At 42.8% G+C, this 25420-nt stretch overlaps 1 protein-coding gene across 1 annotated transcript in view; it reads left to right on the top strand.

Moving 5' to 3' along the window:
• COL21A1 (collagen type XXI alpha 1 chain) overlaps positions 1-25420 on the top strand; it is a 233964-nt gene that overhangs the window by 117282 nt on the left and 91262 nt on the right. The window contains exons 11-16 of the mRNA XM_090034162.1: positions 9491-9544; positions 9725-9778; positions 17171-17224; positions 18904-18957; positions 24753-24806; positions 24891-24944. Of these exons, the coding sequence (XP_089890288.1) occupies positions 9491-9544; positions 9725-9778; positions 17171-17224; positions 18904-18957; positions 24753-24806; positions 24891-24944 (324 nt within the window). The remainder of the gene's footprint in view (positions 1-9490; positions 9545-9724; positions 9779-17170; positions 17225-18903; positions 18958-24752; positions 24807-24890; positions 24945-25420) is intronic.

Here is a 25420-nt window from a genome sequence, read left to right as displayed (position 1 = left end):
GCTCAGCCCCTGGCATGGATTTTTAAGAACTCCTGGTGCTCTGGTGAAGTGCCCGATGATTGGAAGAGGGCCAATGTGGTGCCTGTCTTTAAGAAAGGGAGGAAAGTAGATCCAGCAAACTACAAGCCCATCAGCCTGACCTCTATCCTGCAGAAGGTCTTGGAAAAGATTATCAAAGAGGCCATCCTTAACAGACTAGCTGAAGGCAATATTGTGAGGGATACCAAACCCAGCATGGGTTTGTTGCGAGTAGGTCTTGCTTGACCAATCTCATTTCCTTTTATGACCAGGTGATTTATCACCTGGACAAGGGGGAAAGAGATCCATGTTGCATATCTTGACTTTAAAAAAGCCTTTGACCTGGTATCCCACGATCAACTCTTGGCTAAACTAGATAACTGTGGCCTTGACCTCACCACGATCTGCTGGCTGGGGAATTGGCTCTGCAGTAGGACTCAGAGGGTGGTGGTCAATGGGAGCCAATCGTCTTGGTGCACTGTGACCAGTGGGGTCCCCCAAGGCTCTGTACTAGGGCCTGTACTATTTAACATATTCATTAATGATGTGGACATTGGAGTCAGAAGCGGACTGGCCAAGTTTGCCAATGACACCAAACTTTGAGGTAAAGCATCCACACCTGAGGACAGGAGGGTCATCCAGGTGGATGTTGACAGGTTCATGAAATGGGTGGACGAGAGCCTGATCGTGTTCAACACCGAAAAATGCAAGGTTCTCCACCTTGGGAGGAAAAACCTGCAGCATGCTTATAGGCTCAGTGGTGCTATGCTGGTTAGCACTACAAATGAAAGGGACTTGGGGGGTTATGACTGACCACAAGATGAACATGAACCTTCAGTATGATGCTGAGGCTAGTAATGCAAGCAAAATGCTGGCTTGCATCCATAAATGCTTGTTAAGCAAATCTGGGGATGTCATTCTTCTGTACTCGGCCTTGGTAAGCCGCAGCTGGAGTACTGCGTCCAGTTTTGGGCTCCACAATTCAAAAAGGATGTGGAGAAGCTTGAGAGGGTGCAGAAGAGAGCCATGTACACGATCAGAGGTCAGGAAAACAGACCTTATGATGAGAGGCTGAGAGCCATGGGGCTATTCAGCCTGGAAAAGCGCAGGCTCAGGAGTGATCTGGTGGCCACCAATAAGTTTATCAGGGGTGCTCACCAGGATCTGGGAGAACGTCTGTTCGCCAGTGTCCCAAGGGATGACAAGATCGACCAGTCACAAACTCCACCATGACTGGTTCAGGCTGGGCATAAGAAAGAACTTCTTCACTGTCCCCAAGGTTTGGAATAGACTGCCACTGGAGGAGGTTCAAGCATCCACTTTGAATGCCTTCAAGACACATTTGAATGCTTATCTTGCTGGGATTCTATGATCCCTGCTGACTTCCTGCCCCTGGGGCAGGGAGCTGGACTTGATGATCCTTCAGGGTCCCTTCCAGCCCAAATGTCTATGAAATCTATGAAACTGTGGACTAAGAAAATGATTATGCTGGAAGCCACAATATTAAACATTCTAGTAAATCTGTTCCCTGGCCTTTTCAAGAAAATTGATTTATAATTTATTATGAAAGAAGCTCTGAAAGGATCTGAGGAGGTAGTAAGTGCTGGGATTTCCATTGGTTGGTATGTAGGGTACTTCTAGATACCAGGACCCACTATTGTGTAACAGGAGGACATGGAGACAGAGTAGTGGAAATGGGAGCTGTCTTTCTAAGGTCACAAGTGGAGACAGAATTTGCAAGAGAACATGCAAGAAAGGAATGAGGCAGATGACTGTTAAGAGGCTAACGGCACCTCTTCATGTGTGCCTGATGACCCCAGCCGTGAGTTACCTGAAAAGAAGGTCACCACACTGTGGAGGGAACTCCCAGTGCATCCAGAGCCAGCGTTATCAGGTCTGCTGGATTGGATTTCCCAGCACTGCAGGAGCTATTTCTAGCCAGGCTGTTCAGGCAAGAGTGGAGGAGAGTGAGGGAATGCAGGCTGAGTGGAACCACTGACCACCCAGCTCGAAGAAACTGCACCCCAGGAACAGTACATCTGAGAGCTCAAAGGAGCTCCTGAATCAAAGCAGGCATTAATTGCTGCCGCGATCAAGCAGTTATTGAGGTGGCACTTCAATTAGCCGAACGAGCTGCAAAGGCAGCGCGGCAAGAGTCCCAAGTGCTGGCAAGTTGCAGGCAAAGGAAGGGCTAAGCCTGCCGGACAGTTTTCGGTTTCTTTTTTTATTATTATTATTCTTGTTCTTTTTTCTGGAAGCAGTGTCCCACAGGGAACATCTACAGTCAAGGTCAAACCGGGTGAACACTATCCCTCCCGGCATTAAGTGAAACATCAAAGTCATGGCAGGTGAGACTAGGAGGAACCCCAATTTGACTAAGAGGCCAGGGCTCTTCTTTAGTGAGGATGGGCAGGCAAATGTCATCGGGGCACAGAGGGCTGTGCCCCTATGCAGTGATCCCCTGACAATGACCAACTAAGTCTTGGTGAAAGGGCCAGATGGCTGAGGAAGATATTTGAAGTTGATAAGTAGAATGAGAAACAAGTGGTAGACAAGCAAGTGTGCAGATAAAGGAGGATCAGGTGATAGTCATGGGGAAGACTGCTTGTTTAATACAGGAGGAGGAATGAAACCGAAGAGAAACAAGTGCAGGGAGGAGATGCAGAAACTTTTAAGCAAAAAGAAAGAGCATATATTCAACACAGTTCAAACTCATTAAATACTTTCAGATACTTCTTCAGCATTGAAACAGTTAGTTTAGTTGCTATAGAATGTTATGAATGAAGGAGATGATGACATCCCCATCACCGAGGGTGTGAGTGTGAATGGAAGGCAGAGACTCGCTCCGATCGGCTACGTCAGCCCCATGGAGTGCAGCCCAGCGGCAGGAGACAGGGAGAGCGAGGACTGTGCTCCCCACTGGGCTGAGCCACATCAGGTTGTGGAGCCACTCGGAGTGCAGCCCTGGCTCTCCCCTGCCTCCCACCACCTGGCTGCTGCTTCAAAACTCAAAACACTTCAAGACTTTTGAAATGTTTCGACTGGCCTTCTTTCATTTCAAGGCTGTTTTTGAAGCCCTTTGTTTTGTTGAGATTTCTCTGTTTTGAGCTCCGAAGAAGTCAAAACAGCACTGAAATGAAACAGAAGTAAAGCTTTGCACAGCCCTACTGAGGAGTACATCCTCTGCTACTGCTCTCAAGATCTGTTCCTCTGACATACTTTTTGAAAAAACCCCGAGAACTTCTGTTCTACTGTTTCCTAGTCTTGTCTTTTAAGCATCATTTCCCTCTGAGAGATACTACGTCACAGTCTAATTTGGTAGATCTTGCTGTTAGGATGTTTTCTTCGCATCCAGTTTAAATATTCTTTTGGAGTTAAATTCCATTACTCTTAAATGTACCACCCTAAATTATTTCCGTTTTATTAGCATTAACCAGCCTTTAAACATTTTTAGACTGGCTATGTCCACTCTTCGCTACTGCATAACCAACTTTCCTTATTTAACTCCTTTAGTTTTCCTTCATATTTCTTTCCCAAATAATCGGTCATTTGCCACTCCCTAAATTTTTCCTGGTTCTCAGAACAGCATATTTGGAGTAACCAAGTCCCTAGTACTGATTCAGTGTTTCCCAATATAGTCTCATCAGTACCTCCCATATTTTAATATCCTTTCTCTCTAAAGTGGCTGCAGTGCAGATGGGCACCAGATGAACCACAGATTTGTATCTGAAGGGTAATCCTCTTACCCAACCCTGTTACCCCTAGCCTCTTACTACTTTAGAAACATTTATTTCACATTCAGGGTATTTTTTTTAACTTGCAGATAAACTATCTTGCCTATTTTAAACTTGGATCTCCATAGTGTATGACACTGTTGCTAATTTTTCTAGGTCCTTTTGTATGGTTGCTCTGACTTAATAAAGCTATGTAATTCCTTTCTATATAGAATAATGTGTGATTTTTAACACTTCATTTTTTTTATTCACTACTAAATAAAACGGTACCATGAGAAACAAACCTAAGCATCTCCTTACGTTTCAGTGTTGCCTCCTACTCTTCTCCAGTTACTTCTTCGTTCATGTAATATTGATCCTTCATAGAAGATTTCATAAAATATGAAGCTAGATTCTGATTTCTTGCATTGGTGTGAATCTGGAGAGAGTCTGATAGATAGATGGCACTAGAAAGTGATTGCTTTCCACCTGTGAGAGAGAATAGGAACAACTTGTTTGTACAGAAGGAACGTTGCATTTGTTCATGTGAAGAATCTTGTGTGGGGAAACAATTTTCTTTTTAATTCTGAATGTGGTAAGGATAGTGATAGTGTATGCCTCTGAGAGTGATTCTGTAGTCCAGATCCAGCTCCTGTTCTTGTTCATGAGGTGCTCTCTAATATTTAACACCTTTGGGTTTCTAATGGAATACAGTTTTCAGGGTCAGCCTGAAAGAGGGAGACAGGATCTGTCAGAAAGCTAACTATACTTCTTGTGAAGGTTTGAGCATTAGGGAAAGATCTTTATTTGAAGCTACTATATTCAACCTGGAACTAATGGCTAACATTGAGCTAATAGTAATAATGGTCACCTGTTAACTGTGCTAACTCTGAGTATTGTGCTAATGGACACCTGGGTTGTAAAATGAGGCAGTTGCTGCACTTCTTGCCCATCTCTATCTGTTATGAGACTCATCCTACCATATTTAATTGAAACCAAGTAGGTTATGATCAGCATTGCTATTATGTCTATTTCTTCTATTTTTATATATATCTTATAAATTCTGTGTGCATTGTTAGCTTTCTTCTTTTGTGTTACAAAAATGGGGTACACATCATTATCTTTGTGTGCTTTGGTGTTTTGTTTATTCTGGAGCTTTTGACTGTTGGATGTTACCAGGGATCACTCTGTGGGAAGTGGCTCTCTCTTTTTTTTTTTTTTTTCCTTCCTTCCCCCCACCTCCCTTGTAGCTTAACAGAAGTGAAATATTTAGGCAGTGCTGGGTACGCCTGCATGTAAAATTAGCATATACCAATCAACTCCAGCACAGTTTGCACCAGAGTCAGCTGTTCCTGGGTGCAGTGTCTTCCCATGTGCCTGGGACTGCAGCTGTTTGAGCTGTGGCAGAGCAGTTCTGGGCTGACAGATGGCCCTGAGGGTTAGCTTCAGGCTCCAGGTGGCAGTGTAGGGTGGTGTCAGGGCTGGCTGGGGCATGTGTGCTACAGTGGAGGATTAGCTGGAAGGCAACCTCAACATTGTAGCACCTTTGTGCCCCAGCCTTTGTTACTGTTGTTTTAGTGCATGAAATGACTCTGCTGTAGGATAGTATTTGCCCTGGGTAGTACTATCCTACAGTGGAGTAATTTCCAGCATCCTAATATGGGCATACATGTAGATATTGACACTTTACTGTGGAGCTTATTATTCAGCTCCACAGTAAAACGCATGTGTAGATGCACCCACTGTTTCTAGAAGATAATGTAGCTAAGTGAGGTTGGTATAAAAAGAGTAACAGTGCATTAAAGTAGTGGTAATTCTGTTACCTGAGATGTCTGTAGTTTGTCAAACTAATTTTATGGGGTTTTTTTCTCTCCTAAGGGCTACTTCTTATCTTTTTGACGTTGGTTAAACCTCCTTTTGAATCTCTTGCATGCCGTTTCCCTGTTCTATCTTTTTGTTAGGCCAGCCTTTTCAATAGCTGTCTGTCTTTTGTAGCTGAACACACAACAGTGTTTATCTTTGAACTAATTATGCCTTTCTTCACACTGGACACATCTACATATGCAATTAATGCACATGAATTTTCTGCATGGAAAATTCAGGCTCGTTAATGTGTCCCTGTTGGGAGCAAAATGCTTAGCATACCAGGTGTTGTGCCTGACAGGAGCAGCTCAATCCAGGGCTGCTTGTGCCCTGCTTTGCCCCCCTGCAGCAGCCAGGGGGAGCTCCAGGCTCCCCCAGGGGCTGGCAAGAGGCGCGGCGGCTGGTTCTTAGTTTCATAGTTTCTAGGGTCGGAAGGGACCTGAGCAGATCATTTAGTCCAACCCCTTGCCATGGCAGGAAAGAGTACTGGGGTCAAACGACCCCAGCAAGGTGTTCATCTAACCTCTTAAAAACCCCCAGGGTAGGAGCCAGCACCACTTCTCTTGGAAGTTGGTTCCAGACCCTAGCCGCCCTGACAGTGAAGTAGTGCCTCCTGATATCTAGCCTAAACCTACCCTCTGCCAGCTTGTGACCGTTATTCCTGGTCACTCCTGGCAGTGCTCGGAGGAACAGTGACTCCTCCAATGCCTGCTGATCCCCCCTGACTAGTTTATAACAGACCACTAGATCCCCCCTCAGCCTTCTCTTTTGGAGGCTGAACAGGTTCAGGTCCCGTAGCCTCTCCTCATAGGGCCTGCTCTGCTGTCCCCTGATCTCTGTCAGGCAGGGTGAGAGCTGTGCTGGCTGCAGGGGCAGCTGTCTTCCTGGCCATGTGAGGATTGGGAAGGGTCCTGATGCTCACATGGCCAGGAGACCTATGGCAACTATAGGGGGAGAAGGGGGTTGGGACAGGTCATGATCCCTGTGCAGTTGGGAGAGGTGTGCCAGCTGCAGAGGCAGCTGTTTCCCCACCATGTGGGGATTGGGACCTGCCCTGACCCCCATATATCAGGGAGACATCTGCCCCTGTAGCTGCCACAGCTACATTGGGGCTTAGCCAGGCCAGCAGTGTGCCCCCTGCTGTCTGGGCTGACTGGGTACAAATTGATTTTGGGCACACTTTCCATTCAATACGGTGCATTAGCTAATGCACTGGTTATCTAGTACCTGTATGTGTTGGTACTAGCAAATGGCGCATTAGATTGATCTAATATGAAGTAAGTCCCATGCACATATAGTTGGTGATGCTTTACTGCACATTAGACTAGTCTAATGCATAGTAAATCATCTTGTGGAGATGCACTCACTGAGAATAGTTGTGCTATCTCCCAATTATAAAACTCATCATATAATGATTCGTAACTTCAGTTAAGTTCTCTTCTTCTGCCAATTCTCAGTAAGGAGGGAAAGGGTAAAGGTGTTTTTGAGAACTGAAATATAGTTTTTTTTATACAGGACTGTATTTTCCAAAAAGGGAAGCTTTTTCAGCAGAAATAAAGGAACAGTGCATTAAGGATATCCTTAGGTAGGTGAATTATTTGAGATATCCAGGAGGCTTATAAGCAAGTTCAGAATGTGCCTTCATTTTTCATTAAATTCATTTTGCCAGAACTATCTGGAGGACTGAAAGCAAATGCTTGATATAAGATACACAGATGGCAGGGATATAAAGGTCTGTTTACTCCTTTGTTAAACATTACCAGCTGGAGGTTTGGGCATCTGCTCAAGCTGCTTTTAGGAAGAGGGTACAGCAAGCATTGTCTTGTAACTGACCCAGCCAGTGATTTTTGGATCTGTCTGTTGTTCCCAAGAGTCCTGACTGGTATGGCAAACAAATCAGATACAGAATTTGTCTGTCTATAAAATTGTTCAGATAGTTCCTCTGCACTAGTCTGAAAATGCTCCCATTAAATATTGTATATATTGATTCTCCTTTATGATGGAAGCTCAATTTAAAAATGCAGTGTTTTTCGTAGTATTTTAATTTTTTAAAATTGGAGGCCTCATTTTCAAACTGAGCAACAAACTAAGTTCAGTATGGATATTTCCAACTGGTGGTTGAAAGGTGATACAGTAATAAAGATTTACGATCTGAATTTTAGAAAGCAAAAATTCTACTTCTCTGCCTTTGCATTCTGACATAGGACAACTTCTCCTTCTGTCTTTTTCTGATAGAAGCCTGTGTTATGTGACCTAACTGAAAAACTCCTATTCATTTCCCTACCTCTGTTAAAGCATTGTCACTTTTGAATGTTGTTTCCCTGCCATGATCCTTTCCAGTTTTGAGTTTGTGCTTCCTTTTTTCCATCTCCTTTTCTCATGTTAGTTGTGCCCTCCTTAGTATGCTTTGTTACATATCTTCAAGTGCATAACCAGCAGCTTAATGCCCAGTACATTTTTATTATTCAGAACTGTAGTTATAAAACCATGCTTGTAAGTTATAAAACAACTGACAGGATCTTGCTTATTGCCCCCCCCAAAAGATTACCTTGACTAAAGAAGAGGAAAGGTGAAAATTCCACTAGTTGAGACATGAGTCTCAGGGCTTTGTTATACATTATATTTTAAGCCTCTCAAATTCTGGTCAGTAGTAGTGTTAGCTCAAGTTTAGAGCAGTCACTTGTTCAGGCTAAAAACCAACTCTGTACCCAACTTGCATAGGGGTGGCTTGCCACTAGAGGTCTGGAGAGCAAGGATCTGGCTAGAAGCTACAGCTGTGAGTTGCTACTGGAGGGTTGGTGATCCAGGACAGGGTTTTATCCCTCCTGATTCTGGGGGTCCCCTAGTGGGCGATTGCTGATCCCAGAAGTGTCCGAGGCAAAACCGGAAGTGCTACTGGCGCTTCTCTCAGCACCCCAACTCCCTGGCTGGTGAGCGCCAATCTTGGGGCACATGAACCCCCCCATGCTCCTCCTATGCATTGCCTATGGTAGGGATGGATCATAAAGATGAGTTGATGAGGGTGGGAGCATGAGGCTGAAAGGGGGAGAGTTTAATGATCGAGACTGGGGAGAGCAATGGAGATGGAGAGATAATGGGAGGGAATGGTGGCTGGGGGCAGGGTGGTAAAATGAAGTCAGCCAGCCACTGAAGCCCTTAAAGGATAAAATAAAATGAAGTAAAAAAGTAATAAGAAATCAAGAAATTAAAGAAAGTCTCATATTTTAATAAATTGGGATTATGATTGGAATGGAATTGGGACTGAGCAGTCCTAGCTCATGGGGATACTGCCCCTGCCCCAGGAGAGAAGCCTCAGCTCACAAGCACCCTGATATGGCTCCCTACCTTGCTTCCCTCTTCACCCCCATTAGCCCTCCTTCCTGAACCAGTCTGTGGCCCTTCAAGTTACTTGGCTAGGTCACATTCTCACCAGTGGGACAGGTGGCTGTCTTGGTGCCAGTGCCACCTTCTGGACAGTAGAGTTCAGGGGGTGGAAAATGTATCCACACAGAATAGGAGTGTAGGGGGAGGGGACACTGCAGCTGGGATGTTGGAGGACTAAAACTTGGGCGATTTTTATCTCTAAGGAGTGGCCCCACTTTTTGAACACGAGCTGGGAAGCACTGATGAGAAATAAACCTGCCCTGCTGTGGCGTAACTCATTTACATGTCTTAATGTGCGGACAATCCAGGGGTTAAGAGCTCCTTGAGCCACCTAAAATTTATGTTCAACAAGGCCCTCGTGAGATTTCTAATGGAAATTGTGACAGTTTTATAGTCTTGATGATTAGTGCCTTCATTATGATTATGCAGCCAGCTCTGTTTGCTGAAACTAAGAAGATTATGTGGAAACCTCCAAGTACAGTTTATTATAATGTCTTGATTTCTTTTCTTAGGGGTATCAAGGAACAGCAGGAACTCCAGGAATCCCAGGAAACCCAGGGATTCAAGTAAGTTCCTGTGTCTCTTTCTGCAGTATTAACATCTGAGTCAAATCCTGTAAGAAATCCTCCAGTTTTCATTTATTTTAATGAGAGTTCACTGTGGGGAGCACTTACATGTTCTGAACCTTTCTGGTAAAGACCTGAGTAAAAATATTTAAATGTATGTTTTTATTTTTTCTTTCTCAGGGACAACGTGGCATACCAGGAATCAAGGGTGAGCCAGGGAAAGATGGTTTAAAGGTAAATGGTGATTTTAAAACTCATAGTTCTTGTTTAGTGCAGTTTAACATTCTCACTATTTCCATTATCAATATGCAACTAAAAGGCTGTTTACTAGCAAGATAGTAAAGTCAGAACTTGCATTTTATGCTTAAAATGATATTTATATTGTGAATAAGATCTACAGTCTTTAACTTAACTGCCTGTACACAAACTCGAGGAGCTTGGGAAACAAGCATGAGGAACTGGCCCTTCTCCTATGTGATATGATGATGACTACACCCTGGAGGAATTATGGAGACCTGGTGGGACTCCACCTATGATTGGTCAGTGGCAATAGAGGGTTACACCTTGTATAGGAGTGACCATGTGGGGAAGATGGGTGGGGGTATTGCTTTCTACATCAAAGATCAGCTCACCTCCCTGCAGATTTGGGTTTCCAAACCAGGAAGGTCATCTTGAGACCCTATGATTTACTTGTAGAAGTGTACTATAGACACTCCCACCAAGGGGAAGACGCAGATCGGGAATTCATTAGGGAACTGGTCAAAGCTGCATGCTCCCAATGCTTGGTCATTGTGGGGGACTTCAACTTCCCTGACATCTCTTGGGGTGAGCACACGGCCAAATCTGACAGGTCACATCGCTTTCTCCCATGCATCGAAGACCTCTACCTAACCCAGGAGGTCTGTGGACCAACTAGAGGAGAGGCATTGCTGGATCTGGTCCTGCCCAAAGGTGGAGACTTGGTGAGTGATCTGTGGATTGAGAGAAAGCTTGGTGACAGTGACCATGAGTTGGTCACCTTCTTAGTTCACTGAAGAGCTGGCAAACCCCTCAACAAAATGGAAGTAATTAACTTTAGGAAGGCCGACTTCTGCAAACTGAGAGAATTGGTCAGTTAGGCAATTGAAGGCCATGACCCTTTTCCCCCACCCCCCGAAAAGGGAGTACAGGAGTACATGAGGAATGGTCATTGCTCAAAAATATAATCCTTGAGACATTTGGCAAAGCCCTCCCTTCTTGCAAGAAATGTGGTCAACAAGCAAGGAAGCCCCTATGGCTGAATAAGGAACTGTTGGACCTCATTAAGCTCAAAAAAGTAGCCTACACCAGCTGGAAAACAGGAAGCATTACCAAAGGGGGTTGCCCTGCACTCGACCACCCCTCCAGAGAGTGGTTGAGAAGAGTCAAGGCACAAACCTTGACTAGCTATGGGGATCAAGGACAACAAAAAGTCCTTCTTAGATATGTGGGAAGTAGGAAAAATAACAAGGACAGTATTGGGCCCCTGAGAGATCCAAAGGGACAACTGACATCAGATGCCAAAGAAAAGGCCAATCTCCTAAATGACTTTTTTGTATCTGTTTTCCCACCTTCCATGAGGATCACACTGCTAGAAATGGCACAAACCAATTTAGGAGCGGGTGAGGGAACAAAATTGATATGGATCAGGTGAGGGGACACCTTGAGAAACTGGACATTCACAAGTGCGTGGGCCCAGATGGAATGCACCTGAGAGTTTTGAAAGAGCTGGCAGACATCATTGCATCCCCCTTAGCAGCAATATTTGAAAAATTGTGGGACTCAGGCAAGGTCGCAGATGACTGGGAAGAGCCAATGTGGTTCCTATCTTCAAGAAAGGGCAGAAGAGTGACCTGGGGTACTATAGAGCAATCAGTCTGACGTCCATCCCTGGAAAAATCCTGGAGAAAATTTGACAAGGGATCCATCAACGCCAGACTCACGGAAGGCAAGCTTCTGAATGCGAGCCAACATAGCTTTGTGACTGGCAGTTCTTGCCTAACCAACCTCATCTTCTTCTATGACCAAGTAACATGTGCCCTGGAAAAGGAGATGATGTGGATGTCATTTATCTGGACTTCAAGAAGGCCTTTGACCTAGTTTCCCATGACATCCTCACAGTTAAGTTGGAGAACTGTGGTCTTGATCATCATACGATCCAATGGCTAGGCAGCTGGCTATGGGGTCAGGCCAAAAGAGTACTAGTTGAAGGGAGCAAATCAACATGGTGCCCTCAGGGCAAATTACCAGTAGAGTCCCTCAGGGCTCAGTACTTGGGCCAGTACTCTTTAACATTTTCATCAATGATCTAGCTTCCGGAGTCAGATGTGAACTGGTCAAGTTTACGGACAATACCAAATTATGGGAGAGGGCCATCACACTGCAAGATGGGCTGGGAATACAGGCTGACTTGGACATGCTCTCAAGGAGGGCCAGCCAAAACTGGAGGTCTTGAGTGATCACAAGATGAATATGAACCACCAGTGTGATGCGTTGGCAGGCAAACTCTGGTGTGCATCTACTGATGCATCTCAAACAAAAACTGGGGAAGTCATTTTCACGCTTTACTTGGCCCTGGTGAGACTGCAGCTGGAGTAGTGCATTCAGTATTGCGCCCCCTGCCCCCAGCTTCAAGAAGGATGTGGAGAAGCTTGAAAGAGTTCAGAGAAGAGCCACTTGTATGATCTAGGACCTGGAGGGAAGGCTGTATGAAGAGAAGCTGAGGGACTTGGGACTCTTCAGTCTGGAGAAGAGAAGGCTCAGGGGGGACTTGGTGGCAGCCTACATTTTCATAAGCAGAGTATATCAGGACCTGGGAGAATATCTGTTCACCAGAGCTTCCCAAGGGATAACAAGGTCTAATGGCCATAAATTCCAGGAAGTCCAATTTTAGACTGGATTAAAGAAAAAAGTTCTTTATGGTGTGTGTGTCCAGGGTCTTGAGCAAACTCCCCCAGTGGTGGTGCAAGCACCTACTCTGGATTCCTTCAAAAAACAGCTGGATTTCTTTCTTTCTGGGGTCACTTGATCCCAGCTGACTTCCTGCCTGTGACGGGCAGGCTGGACTCAATGATTTCATTAGGTCCCTTCCATCCTCTAATGTTTGTGAAATCTAAGAAATATTACTGGTAACACTTATATAAGAATAACTTTGAGATGGCTAATTTTCTTTTTAGAAAATGTTTTTGAAAGGTAACAGATGGCAAGGTATATAGGCACTTGTTTGAATGGCAGTATCTCTCATTAAACAAACCATGCCTTTTTTTTTCTCAAAACGGTATCCCTGAGAGCAGCCTCCAGAGAAACTGACAGCCTCCAGTTGGAAATTTTTTTGACAGTATTTACATCATGGAAACCAAAACTTTTTTTTGTGGAAATGTAGTGAAAGTTTCAGTAGAAAGTTTATTTCTGGTCCAAAACACAGAGAATGAGGCTATCCAAGAATAGGCATTAATCTGGTGTTTAAGACAGATACAGAAAACCCATTTTCAGATCATTGCTCTGAATTTGACTAAATTTGATCCTGGATCTTCAACATGTCTGGTAAGTTACCCTGAACCACTGGCAATCCTGATGAGTGCAGATTTAAATATGTCAGTCTCCCTCCCCCTTTCTGTCTCTTTGTCTCTGTCTGTCCTCCTCTCTGTCTCTCTTTCTCTGTCTTTTGTTCTTTTGTAAAAAGTGTTAAAACAATTATTCTGATGCAAAAGGAATCAAAACTTTTCATTTTGAAGGAAAAAAAAAAACTTTTTCCAGTCAGATCTTAGAGAGTTTCCTTCACTCGGTAGTGTTTCTAATTTATCAGATCAGATGCCAAAATTTACCATGATTCAATAAAGCACATAAACATATTCTTAAAATATGTGCATATGCACTTTGGTTTTGCACATTTGTGTTAAACTGATTGGCTGATAACTAGCTATGTGCAATAGTAATTGTTTTCCACTTTTACTTCACTTTTTTGCAAGTTTTGTTTTCCCCTGGTTTTGAAGAGTTAGATGGTAAAACTGAAAAACCATTTCTTAGGTCATTCAGTCTATTCCCCTGCTGTTGCAGGATTGTGCAGCTGTGTCATAGTTTGTTTTCCAATGCTCTGTCCAGCCTAATTTTTTAAATATGCCAGGAAATAGGGCTTCCACCAATTTCCTTAGAAATTTTTTTCCACTGTTGTGTAGTTATCACCATTAGGACATTTTTCCTGCTATTCAAACTAAATATTCATTTCTTAATTTCATCCCGTTACTTACAGACATTTCCATGTCAGGAAAGTAGGTGTTTCCATTGCTGACTGTTCTAGTTTGTTCCATAATTAATTTGCCCCTTATGAGCAGAAGTTAAGGTTCTGTTCATTTTTAATCAAGAGCAATGGAAGTATGAAGATGTTCCACAAGTTCTTCATATTTTTTTATGACTTGCATTGCATTTGTAATTGTGGAAGGGTACTTCATATACCAGAAAACTTGTCTATATCCCTCTCAACTATGCATTTGGCCCAATAAAAGATATCAGCCACAAAAATCCTACCCTGTTGTCAACACTGATTTATGTGTTGGAAGATGCAACTGATAGGACTAATTTTCTAATCGTCATTACTTCATCAGGATTCTGCAAGCTGCAGGAGCTGTAAACCAGTGTACAGCCCCAATGACTTCACTAGGGCTTCATAAGCCTAGGAGTTTGCCAGCGTGCAACAGGCTGTAGGTCAGAGGGTCTATGTACAACTATGATGAATATTGGAAATTTAATATTCATTATTTCATTTCCCTCTGATTTGTTTGTATTTTGTTTTTTAGCTAATAGTATCCAATCCTGAATACTGATTAATGGTTTAAATATTTTTCAGCCACTCTCCAATTTGGAACCTTCTTAACATGCACATGATAAATTATGGGCGCTTACACAGGTTACATTTTTCATGTGATAAGCCCCCTGAAAGTGCTCTACAGCCATGAGATAACACATATGCAAATCTGTAGAGCACTTTTCAAAAGACTCATCATGTGAAAAATTAACCCTTGTTAAATCAGCTATTAGCTGAAGGCGCTCTAGAGCAGAGCGCCTTAGGGAACTTTTGTTCAGCTTCCCTGCGAGGGTAAGTATGGGTGATTCCACCTGCATCCCATGCAACTTTGCAGGGTTAGGATGGTGTTTGCACCAGCCCAGCCAGGCCTCTGGAGCTATCACAGAGAGGAGAGTGGGAGGAGCGGGGAAGGTATCCCTGTGGCCATCTTGAGGGAAGCTAAGCAAGGTGAGGGGACTCTGTTCCCTCCACCCTTCTCCCCAGCTCTGGCTATAGTAAAGGTGAGTCAGAAGCTGTGTGATGCCAGTCAAAAGGCTTGGCCACAGGGTGTGGGAAGGGATCTCCTCCTACCTCACAGGCCTAGCATGGATTCCCCAATACTCTAGCCAGGATAATGGGGAGGGGAGGCATGATGTGGGGGGCTCCTGTCTCCCACCCCTGCCTGAGCCTCTTGACAAGGGCAGCACATAGCTGCTGACTTGGCTTTGGCATGGCTGGGGGTGGGGTTGGGCTGGTGAGAGGGGTGTTTTGACATCCTCCTTGAATCCTGATGGAGGGGTAGCCCTGGGGAGCGGGGCATTTTGGCAGTCTCATTAGAGGCTTATGGAACATCTCCTGCTAACCAGGGCCAGTGCAGGCAGGCTTGTTCCCCCCGCCCCTTCCTGCCTCCTCCGGCTCCCCCTTACCCAGCAGGTGAATGCTTGTTGGGGTCAATGGTGCTCTAACTCATGGTGCTTTGTGTAAAATGCCACGAGTTAGGCAGCCCATCAGAGACACTTTCTAAATGTCTGTAGACACCCTATTGTTACTCAGTAAGTTATATAATGTAAACCAGTTTTCTGGGGGTTTTAAATAGTGCATCTGAGTAGAGATAAGATATGTTAACCAGAAAATACATGGTAAACAAATGTCTTGCCTGATTTTTAAATTAAAATCTATCTACCAAAGCAAACTAACAGTTTTTTCTGGTTTAGTCAGGTAGTGGGAAGTTTTAATTAAGACTTGTCTTGAAATTGTTTCAGAAATCTTCATAATAAATCATCAAGTAAAGAGCTTCATAATCAATGACAAAAACTTAGGGAATCCTGACATCTGGCAATTGTAATGAGACTAGGAAGGCCAAGAATATAAACAAAGCTATGCTAATGAAATTCCCTGACAGAAATGTGGGAGGATTTTTTAAAGTGTCCTTTTTTGCCAACTGTGTTCATCAAGATATTTTTCTTATGGAGAAAAAAACCTATTTATTCAAACTGTTTTAAATTATACTGTAAATTTTACTGCTTTAAAATATTTTAAATACTAACACATTCTCTTCCAATGTAATGGGATGAAGTGTATTGAATGAATGAACAGATCAAATGGATAGCCAACTTTTGAAAGATTCAAGGAAACATGTGAAAGTATCCCTTCGTTAGGACATTTCTGTTTCTCACAGAATAGAACTGGACTGTTCCAGAGGGCCATGGTAGACTTTTTATATAAAAGCACAGATTGTCCCTTCCTTCCTGCCCGCCATGGAGGGAGGACCAGAATATATAGCCATTTTGGATGTATGTACATCATTGCTGTATGTAATATAATGCATTATATCAGGGGTTCTCATATTTTGTGATACTGCAACCCCGTAAAATAATATACATAAATTCATGCGACCCTCCCCCCCATTATTAAAGCTATTGATTTCATTAGGATTTAGGTAGGAGACAAATAAAGTACATTTACCCTTTGTATAGTAAATGACATATTTGTCAAAAAAACACTTTATAAAGTTATCAAATTTAGAAATGTTTCACTGAAAAAAAGTCAAATTTAAAACTATCAATAATTTTTACTGAGAAGGATGAGCGTGCTTGGTACTGCTTAGTTTTTCAAACCTGGGCTTTATTTTCGAGACTGCCAGTCTCATTGCGTGCTTCCTATTTATTTTTGCTCTTTATAGTGACAACTGCTGAAAACCCCGATTCAAAATATCCTACTTGTGTGAAGGGAAATCTCGCACTCAGTCGCATGCAGTTAGTCGAACTGTTGACAGGTTAAATACTGATCTTAACTAACCCAAATGCCCCCAGATTAGAAAACAAAGGAGACGCATCCAGCGTGGGCGAGTCCAAGAACATATGCATCATTGCTGGGGAGGGGAAGCAGGCAGAGCGTTTGCATGTTGGGGAAGGAAGAGAAGTTTGTGACCTCTTGAAATGCTTGTGACCCCCTGGGGGTTCACAACCCACAGTTTGAGAACCACTGCGTTATATTATCTGTTTTGTAATTATACAGAGTGCCAGATTTCACCAAATGCCTCTCAGTCTTCTTGTTGTAGCTAATGTAGGGTGATCTTGATTGGAAAGTACAGTAAAATTTTTATTACAAATTCTCAAATACCCTTGATATTTCCACTGCTAGCAGTGTGTCTTTTACCCACAGCCTACTGAAGTCAGCGTGCCTCTTTGGGTTGTCTTCAGTGAGATTCAGATGAGCTGGTTTATTTCAAGTCTTTAATTATTTGTTAATCACATTTTGTTTACGAATGGGTTGTTATTTTAATATATTATTAGATGTAAGGATATATAATATATTTGTTGTTCTAGGGTGAACGTGGACTTCCTGGTTTTCCTGGATTACATGGGATGCCAGCACCAAAGGTTGAAACTAAATGTTTCTTTTAATATTACCCATGCAGCAGGGATTGTTCAATATCTACTTTCTAACAGCTAATGATAAAATTTTAATACGATGTCTATAAATGCTTTTAAATGTATGTATAAACACACAATAAGTAAAGCTAATATTGGAGATGATCTGTTGTGATTATGGGAATTGTGTGGATGGCACACATTATGGTCCTTATCACAACCCATGAACTTAACATAAAAACTTCCATTGATTCCTTTGAGCTTTAAATCAGAATCTATATTGAATAGCTTTACATCTTCATTATAGCTTTCTTTGTAAATAGTATGTCAGAATAATGGAATCATTATATTGCATTTTGCACTGCATTACATTGCATTTTGCATTCTTTATATTGTATTTGCATACTCCAGTGTGACCCTCAGGTTCTTGAAGGACTCTGCTATGCTATCCTATATATGTCCTATCTAATACATTCTTGAATAACGAAGAGTAGATCCCTCAATTACATCTCCAATTTATTAATTGCCTTATTGATTTTTATTTCTTAAGTTCTTCCTAATAAATATATTTTAACTCGGGTTTTCAAAAATATACAGCCCACAATAGGGGTTAGATTTTCAAAGAGCTAAACTTCCATTTAGGCACTTATGGAAGTGGGGCTTCCATTGAAAACAAAGGCGTGAGGCCTTCAAGTTGATGAGTATTTCTTAAGAGGTAGCAGACATTTTCTTTTTTTTTCTTAGAGGTACCTCTCCATCAAGGCATTCATTAACTTGCACAGTTGTGCCCTTTGCTTGTGAGAGTTCGTACTGTGAAGTCTGTATTTAGTTTATTCTCAACTGTATCTCTTGGTCTGACTCTGTATTTCAGATAGTAATCTATTCAGTTGCATCTGTGCTATATATTTCCTTGTATTTGCGATATAACTTTATACACCGAGTTTCCTTGTATTTGGCTACTCTGTTCCTTGCTTCCACCATAAAATCGAATGCTTCAGTTCGTATTGTGGAATTAGTTAACTTCCCTGTTCACAGAATATTATTATTTTCTGATATAGCAAGTTTGAGTTCTATATCAAATGTACTCAATAGCAAATGTGAGTTAAACTATAGTTCCAATCTAAGGAATATGATTCTGTTTTATATGCCTTATCTTTATCTTCAGCAGTTCCTCACAATTGAGATTGATTGATTGCCTGCCATGATTGTCTTATCTCTGTGTTCAAAGATGGCTGATGAGGCCAATCTGGGACCAACAGACTGTTGCAACTGGGGCATGCGTTTTCATGTGCAGTGGGTGGCTCCGGATTCTTGATTCAGTCTGCAACAAACTGTTTCTGCCTCTCCCACCTTTTTTATATGTATATTGTTATTGTAGGATTTCAAAGTACAGAGATCCTTGCAGCAGACTTCCCCCATTTGGGGTAGTCCTGGGCAATAGTCTGCCACGAGTTGATGTTGATATGTTTGTACCCAAAAGCTTGCAAAAGATACATTTTCTAAGTATTTTAGTTGGTTTAATGAAAGATACCGGATTTACCCAAAGAATCTTGTCTGCCTATGTCGATATGTGATGCATTTCCATCAGTCAGTCAGTCAGTTGGAATACTTAATGTTTATAATGGTGTATAATTAGTTGACTCCATTTTTAAAAGTAAAATAACTTCTTTATATGTATTTTGATTTAGGGTGAGAAGGGCCCTAAAGGAGATCAAGGACCACCAGGAGTTTATGGAAAAAAGGCAAGTTTAAATTAAAGACAGATGAAATTACAAGCATTGTACTGATATGCTGAAATTTCGAAATAGCTTTTATTTATGCAAGTGTAAATCCTTTGGTCCTTACTCATGCAGACATTTTCACCTATATTCAGTGCATCTAAGTTGCCCAATGTGCCATCAAATATAAGTACAATCTTATTTCACCCTGCTGAAGTCCCTGATAAACCATCAATGGCCATGTCCAGATGAGCATGGCCGTGTGGTATGTGGCAATGCAGACATGTCTGTGGTGCCACATATCACACGTTCAGTTGTTCTCTGCACTACAAGGGAGCAGTGTGGTGGTTTGGGGTTTTTTTGACCCCTGAATAGCCAGGGGTCAAAAACGCTGCACAAAAAGAAAAAAGCAGCACAGTGTACGTGGGGACAGTGCATGCCACTCAAAACTAGGGACTGGCTGAGAAGAAGAGAAGCCTGGGTTATGACACCATGCTTTTTATGTACGGTATTCTTTTACATTTAATATAAAATGCATAAGGATCATCTTAGCCTCTGCTCCCAAAGAAGGCATACTAAAACAGTGAACCCATTGGCCCTGTCCACACAAGTGTAGACAGTTGGTTCCCTGGAGACAACTAGCAGCAGGATACCTAGTGCTGCTGCTAGGTGTGCCCAGGGAACACCTGTGCCACATGCCCTCTGGCATGTGGCAGGTTACCTCAGGTGAGGTAGTAGACACTGAGACTAGCACCAGGCTGACCCCAGCAGCTTTATCTGGGGTCCTGGGGACCTTGGAGAGGTTCTCCTCTGAGTTCTCATCACTCAGCTGCAGTTGAGATTTTTTGCATTCACTCCTTCTGTGCTTTCATTTCTGTTTACCCCATTGCCCAGTTTCAACAGAAAGAATAGAGAGGATGCTCCCAGGCCTTCCTACCTAGGCTAGTGGTTAACTCACTTTCTAAGAAAAGGGAGCGAGAGGCTCAAATCTTTTCAAGCTGAGCAAGGCCTAGAGCCCAAGTTTCCAGCCTCTTCGGTGAGTGACCTAACTACTAAGGTCACTAAAATAGGGGAATGAATACCTTTTTTATAATAGAATATTAAAGAAGCTTGACTTATTTAGTTCAGCTAAATGGAGATTGAGAGGGGATATGATCTTTACATGTATATGGTATGAATATAAGGGAACATGAAGAGCATTTTAGGCTGAAGATCACATGGCCACAAACTTGCTATTTATACATTTAGATGGAAAATAAGAAGAACATTTCTAAGTATCAGAAAAAATAAACTGTTCAGTTTTCTTCCAAAAAACAAAGTAATGGGAACAAAGAATTTCTTCAAGCTTAAATGAGATGGGTGTGCCCACATGAGCATGCAAGTGCTTTGCTGGTATCAAAAAACAAACAAAGAAAGGTGCACCAAAAAAAGTGGGGTGGAACAGATAGTGGCAGTGTATGTGTCATGAAACTGAAGCCTGGTCAGCTACAGCCACACTCTAGCTGCTGGCCAAGCTCCATGCACCCAGATCACTGTTGCTGTAGCCCCAGGAGGTCCCCAGGAAATGCAGCACCTTGGCTGGCCCTGACCTCCCCTACCCCATCTGGGACAATTTGCCCAGTGCCAGAGCACAAGTATGGAGCATTCCCCAGGGACAAGTAGCAGCAGCACAAATATGCGTGCTCATTTGAACACTCCAAATAAGTTTTTGGAAGGGGTGGATAATAGTATCTGACAGGGAGCTGTAGCTTAAGTGCGTGTGATGTGAAGTTGTGTTTGTGGTCCCCAGATTGGGGTATAAATTAGCTCTGTAGTGTGGAAGAGGTCTAGTAATCCTATGTCCAAAGGCTTTTGCTGGTTTCTTGTGGGACCCAGAAAGAATTTTTTTTATTTCCTTCCCAGACCAGATTGGGAGGGGAGGGAAGCAGCCACTGCTGCTCCCTGCTTCTCCCCCAAACCAGGGACTGCAAGGTGGGCAACAGGGGCAGCAGTGGCAGGTTGGGAACTGGGATCTGCAGTGTGTCCCCAAACCTAGGTACCAGTCTTGCTGGCTTCCTCTTATCACTCCCACTGCTCAGCTGGGCACAGGACAATGATTTAAAACCCAGCAGGGGCAGAAGCAGGCTTGCAGAGAGCTTCCCCGAGCCCCATGATTTCCATTGCCACTGCCATTGCCCAGCTGGATGGCAGGGTAGTGATTTAAAAGGTAGGGGGAAGGCAGAGTGGCCTTGCAGAGGTTTTTGTCACTCTGGTTCCTGGCCCCACAGCCTTTAAATGCCATTATGCTGTGTACATCATCTGGGAACTGCCTGATCTGGTGAACTAGCTGTGGGCTTTGCTCTGCTAGCCACTTACCTCTCCGATTGGTTGTTCCCTGTCATGGGAAGGGTGGGGAGTCTTTTTCATAGATTTCATAGACATTAGGGGCTGGAAGGGACTTTGTGAAATCATAGAGTCCAGCCCTCCTGCCAGAGGCAGGAACTCTGCAGGGATCAGATGATTGCAGCACGATAAACATCCATTTTTCCTGCAGCTTTACTCTTCCCTGGGAATAGAAGTGGAGCAGCCACTTCTCCCCATACTGTCCCTATATTGGGATCACTCTAGTCTTGCAGAGGCATGAAGACCAGGGAGGAGGGAGCAGTTGCAGGCTGAACACCTGCACTGCTTCCTCGCCTGGAAACATTTCTGGAGGTGAAAATTTCCCACAAATTTCTTCTGCTAGAAATCAATCCATAACATATAGCCCTGAATTGGACATATGAGGGGTGTGATTCACTCCTCTTCTTGTGACTTACATTGCATTTTGTATTCTCTCTTGCCTGCCTGTAGATGGCTGTATGCCTAGGGCATGTGTGCTTTGGAATTACCTAAATTACCCAATGAGAGAGAGAGAGCTATCTGACTCCCTGGGTAGATTATGTTCACTCTCCTAAGGCAAGATGTGTGCTAGTATGCATCTGGATGTCTAGTTGAGCTTCTCTTTTTATTCATATACTCTTCATCCGTCACATTTTGACTTTTCAATGGAATACAGTGACTACATGTATGTGTATGTATGCGTACGTACATGTATGTGTATGTATGCGTACGTACATGCATATGAAATGCATGTACAAATGAATGTAACTACAGATTGTGTTACCAAGAAATAATCTCACATGTTGTGATTTGTCACATTGAAATAGAATAGAATTGGACATCTTCAAGAAGAGTTGTCAGCTGATATCTGAATAAACAAAATGTCAAAACCTGAAACACTGGGAGAGATGCAATATTGACTTTATAAAAATACAAGTATGCTATAGACCCAGGGCAGATGTTGTGGTTATAGCATGATTAATGTGTTAATCACACCAAACATAGCAACATGCCACATATTCAGCCAATTTTATATTAAATGGCAAACTAGCGATAAAAATATTCCACATATATACAATCACAAAACCATAGAAAATTATAGTTGCAAGAGACCTCATGAGGTCATCTAGTCCAACCCCCTGCTCAAAGCAGGACCATCCCCAAATATATCATTCCAGCCAGGGCTTTGTCAAGCTGGACCTTAAAAACCTTGAAGGATGGAGATTCCATGACCTCGCTAGGTAACCTATTCCAATACTTTGCCTCCCTCCTAGTAAGGAAGTTTTTTTATAATATCCAACCTAAACCCCCCTTGCTGCAAATTGAGACCATTGCTCCTTGTTCTGTCACCACTGAGAACAGTTTAGCTCTAGTTTCTTTGGAACCACCCTTTAGGTAGTTAAAGGCTGCTACCAAATCCCCACTCGGTCTTCTCTTCTGCAGCTTAAATAAGCCCAGTTCCCTCAGCCTCTCCTCATCGGTCATGTGCCCCAGCTCCTGAACCATTTTTGTTGCTCTCTGCTGGACTCTCTCCGATTTGTCCACATCCTTTCTGTAGTGGGGGGCCCAAAACTGAACACGGTACTCCAGATGTTGCCTCACCAGTGCTGAATAGAAGGGAATAATTATTTCCCTCAATCTGGAAGGGAATAATTATTTCCCTCAATCTGCTGGCAGTGCTCCGCCTAATGCAGCCCAGTATGCTGTTAGCCTTCTTGGCAACAAGGACACACTGTTGACTTATATCTAGCTTATTGTCTACCATAACCCCTAGGTCCTCTTCTGTACATCTGCTTTTGAGCTAGTCAGTTCCCAGTCTGTACCAATTCATGGGATTATTCCATCCTAAATGCAGGACTGCATTTGTCCTTATTGAACATCATGGGATTTTTTTTTGGTCCGATCTTCCAATTTTTCTAGGTCACTCTTAATCCTTGGCCTACCCTCCAGCATATGTACTATATCCCCCAGCTTGTTGTCATCTTGGAACTTCCAGAGGATGTAATCCATCCTATCTTCCCGATCGTTAATGAAGATATTGAACAAAACTGGCCCCAGGATAAACCCCTGGGGCACTCTACTTGATACCGGTTGCCAGTTAGACATTGAGCCATTGATTACTACCTGTTGAGCCTGACAATCTAGCCAGCTTTCTATCCACCTTACAGTCCATTGATCCAACCCATACTTCCTCAGTTTGCTTGCAGGAACGGTGTTGGGGATAGTATCAAAAGCTTTGCTAAAGTTAAGGTATACCACATCCATTGTTTTCTCCACATCCACAGAGCCAGTTATCTCATCATAGAAGGCAATCAGGTTGGTCAGGCATGACTTGCTGTTGGTGAATCCATGCTGACTGGTCCTAATCACCATCTTTTCCTCCAGGTCCTTAGAAATGGATACTTTGAGGATTCTTTGACCTCCTCCATGATTTTTCCAGGGACATAGGTGCAGCTGACTGCTCTGTAGTTCTCTGAATCCTTCTTCTCTTTCTTAAAGATGGGCACTATAATTACCCTTTTTCAATCATCTGGGGCCTCCCCCGATCGCCACTTTTCAGAGATAATCTAGAAAGTTCTTGTGGCTAGTTTCTATGACCTCTCAGATTGTATATGTACCATGCCCAGTCCCCATGCCAACAATCAGCTGATGGTAAGCATTGTGAAAAGGGCCTTTCCTACCTTCAGGTGATGAGGTGCCTTCTTCCTAATTGTTGGCATTGGGACTGGGGCAGTCCAAATCCATCCAAGGCTGCTTGAGGTTCTTCATGTGTTAAGAGGAGCTAATCAGCTCCCCAAGCTTGGCAGTGTCAAAGCTGGGTGCCTGGCTAGATCTTGTAGTGGGTGGGAGCCAATTAACTCCCTCCATATAAAGCTCGGCATCTAGTAGCCTTGTATGCAGCCCTGCCAGGTACCTGGCTTTGAAACTGAAGAACAGAGGAAGCTGATTTGATTCTCTTGTTTGGGATACCCAGTTTTCAACTTGCCAATGTACATGAAACCTGGGATCTTGGGCTCTACATGTGCTGGCCAGCTGTGCCAGTGGAGAATGATTGGTGTCTGATTTTTGTGTCCTGCCATGTACATATGGCACGGCAGGAGACATAATTGTTAGGATTGGGGATCAGATCCCATTGTGCCATAAAATTTAATGTCTCCTAGGGACCATGCATATGCATTCTTGCCCCCCTTTACATTTTCTAGTATGTCTAAATTGTAACTACTTGACTCAAGGACTGTTATTATATTTATTTTACTACTGTGTAAATGGCATGGCAACACCTCAGTTTTGCAAAATATGTTGTCTTGTATGTATATATAGATCATTCTAAAGCAATCTTTCATAGAAATGAAAGCAAACTGTATGACTTATAGACTAAGTGCGTGATTGATTATTTTGGATACTATTTGAATAGTATTTCCCTTAATGATTGTTGCTGACTTAATTATATTTTCCAGGGTGCAAAAGGAGAAAAAGGTGATTCAGGTTTTCCAGGGGTGCATGGACGACCTGTAAGTTCTGTAAGGATGAATTTATGTGTTTTTAATTTTATGTTGTTAAAACAACTAATAATATGAAGTTAACTGTTACCACAGGGAGAACCTGGGAGAAATGGGAAGGATGGATTACCTGGAAGTCCTGGTTTCAAGGTATGATCTATACATTACTTATCCAAGTCTTACATACACGTTGCTCTTAATTTCTTTATTTGTATACTTCATTCTGTGGATTATAACCAGATATGGTAAAGTTTGTTACTGATTTGGTATTAGCCAAAGCCTTGATCTGAAGCTTATTAAAGGCAATAGAAACACATGTCATTTTCATAACTGAACTCAATGCTATGATTTTCAAAGGATATTTCTGAGAGAGAGAAATATTTTCATTTATATTTCTTTAAATGTGTGGTCTCTTAAGACATGTGATGCACATGCAGAGAGAGAGATGTATAATGTGCAAGCACCCCCTCCTCTACCCTCCACATCCCTAAAATATTTTACAACTTGAATTATTACAATGGCTAAGGGAAATGAAGAAGTGTAAGGGGAAAAATAGCCTACTGTACTGTATGTACTTTGGAGGATAAAATCTAGCCCCAAATGTGCATTATGTCTCTGTTTGTCTG

The sequence above is a fragment of the Crocodylus siamensis genome, chromosome 1 (genome assembly GCF_052110815.1).
Source record: "Crocodylus siamensis isolate JL-2025a chromosome 1, ASM5211081v1, whole genome shotgun sequence".
In the NCBI taxonomy this organism is placed as follows: Eukaryota; Metazoa; Chordata; order Crocodylia; family Crocodylidae; genus Crocodylus; species Crocodylus siamensis.
The sequence above is the reverse complement of the archived record's forward strand: the minus strand, read 5'-3'. Positions and strand labels throughout refer to the sequence as shown.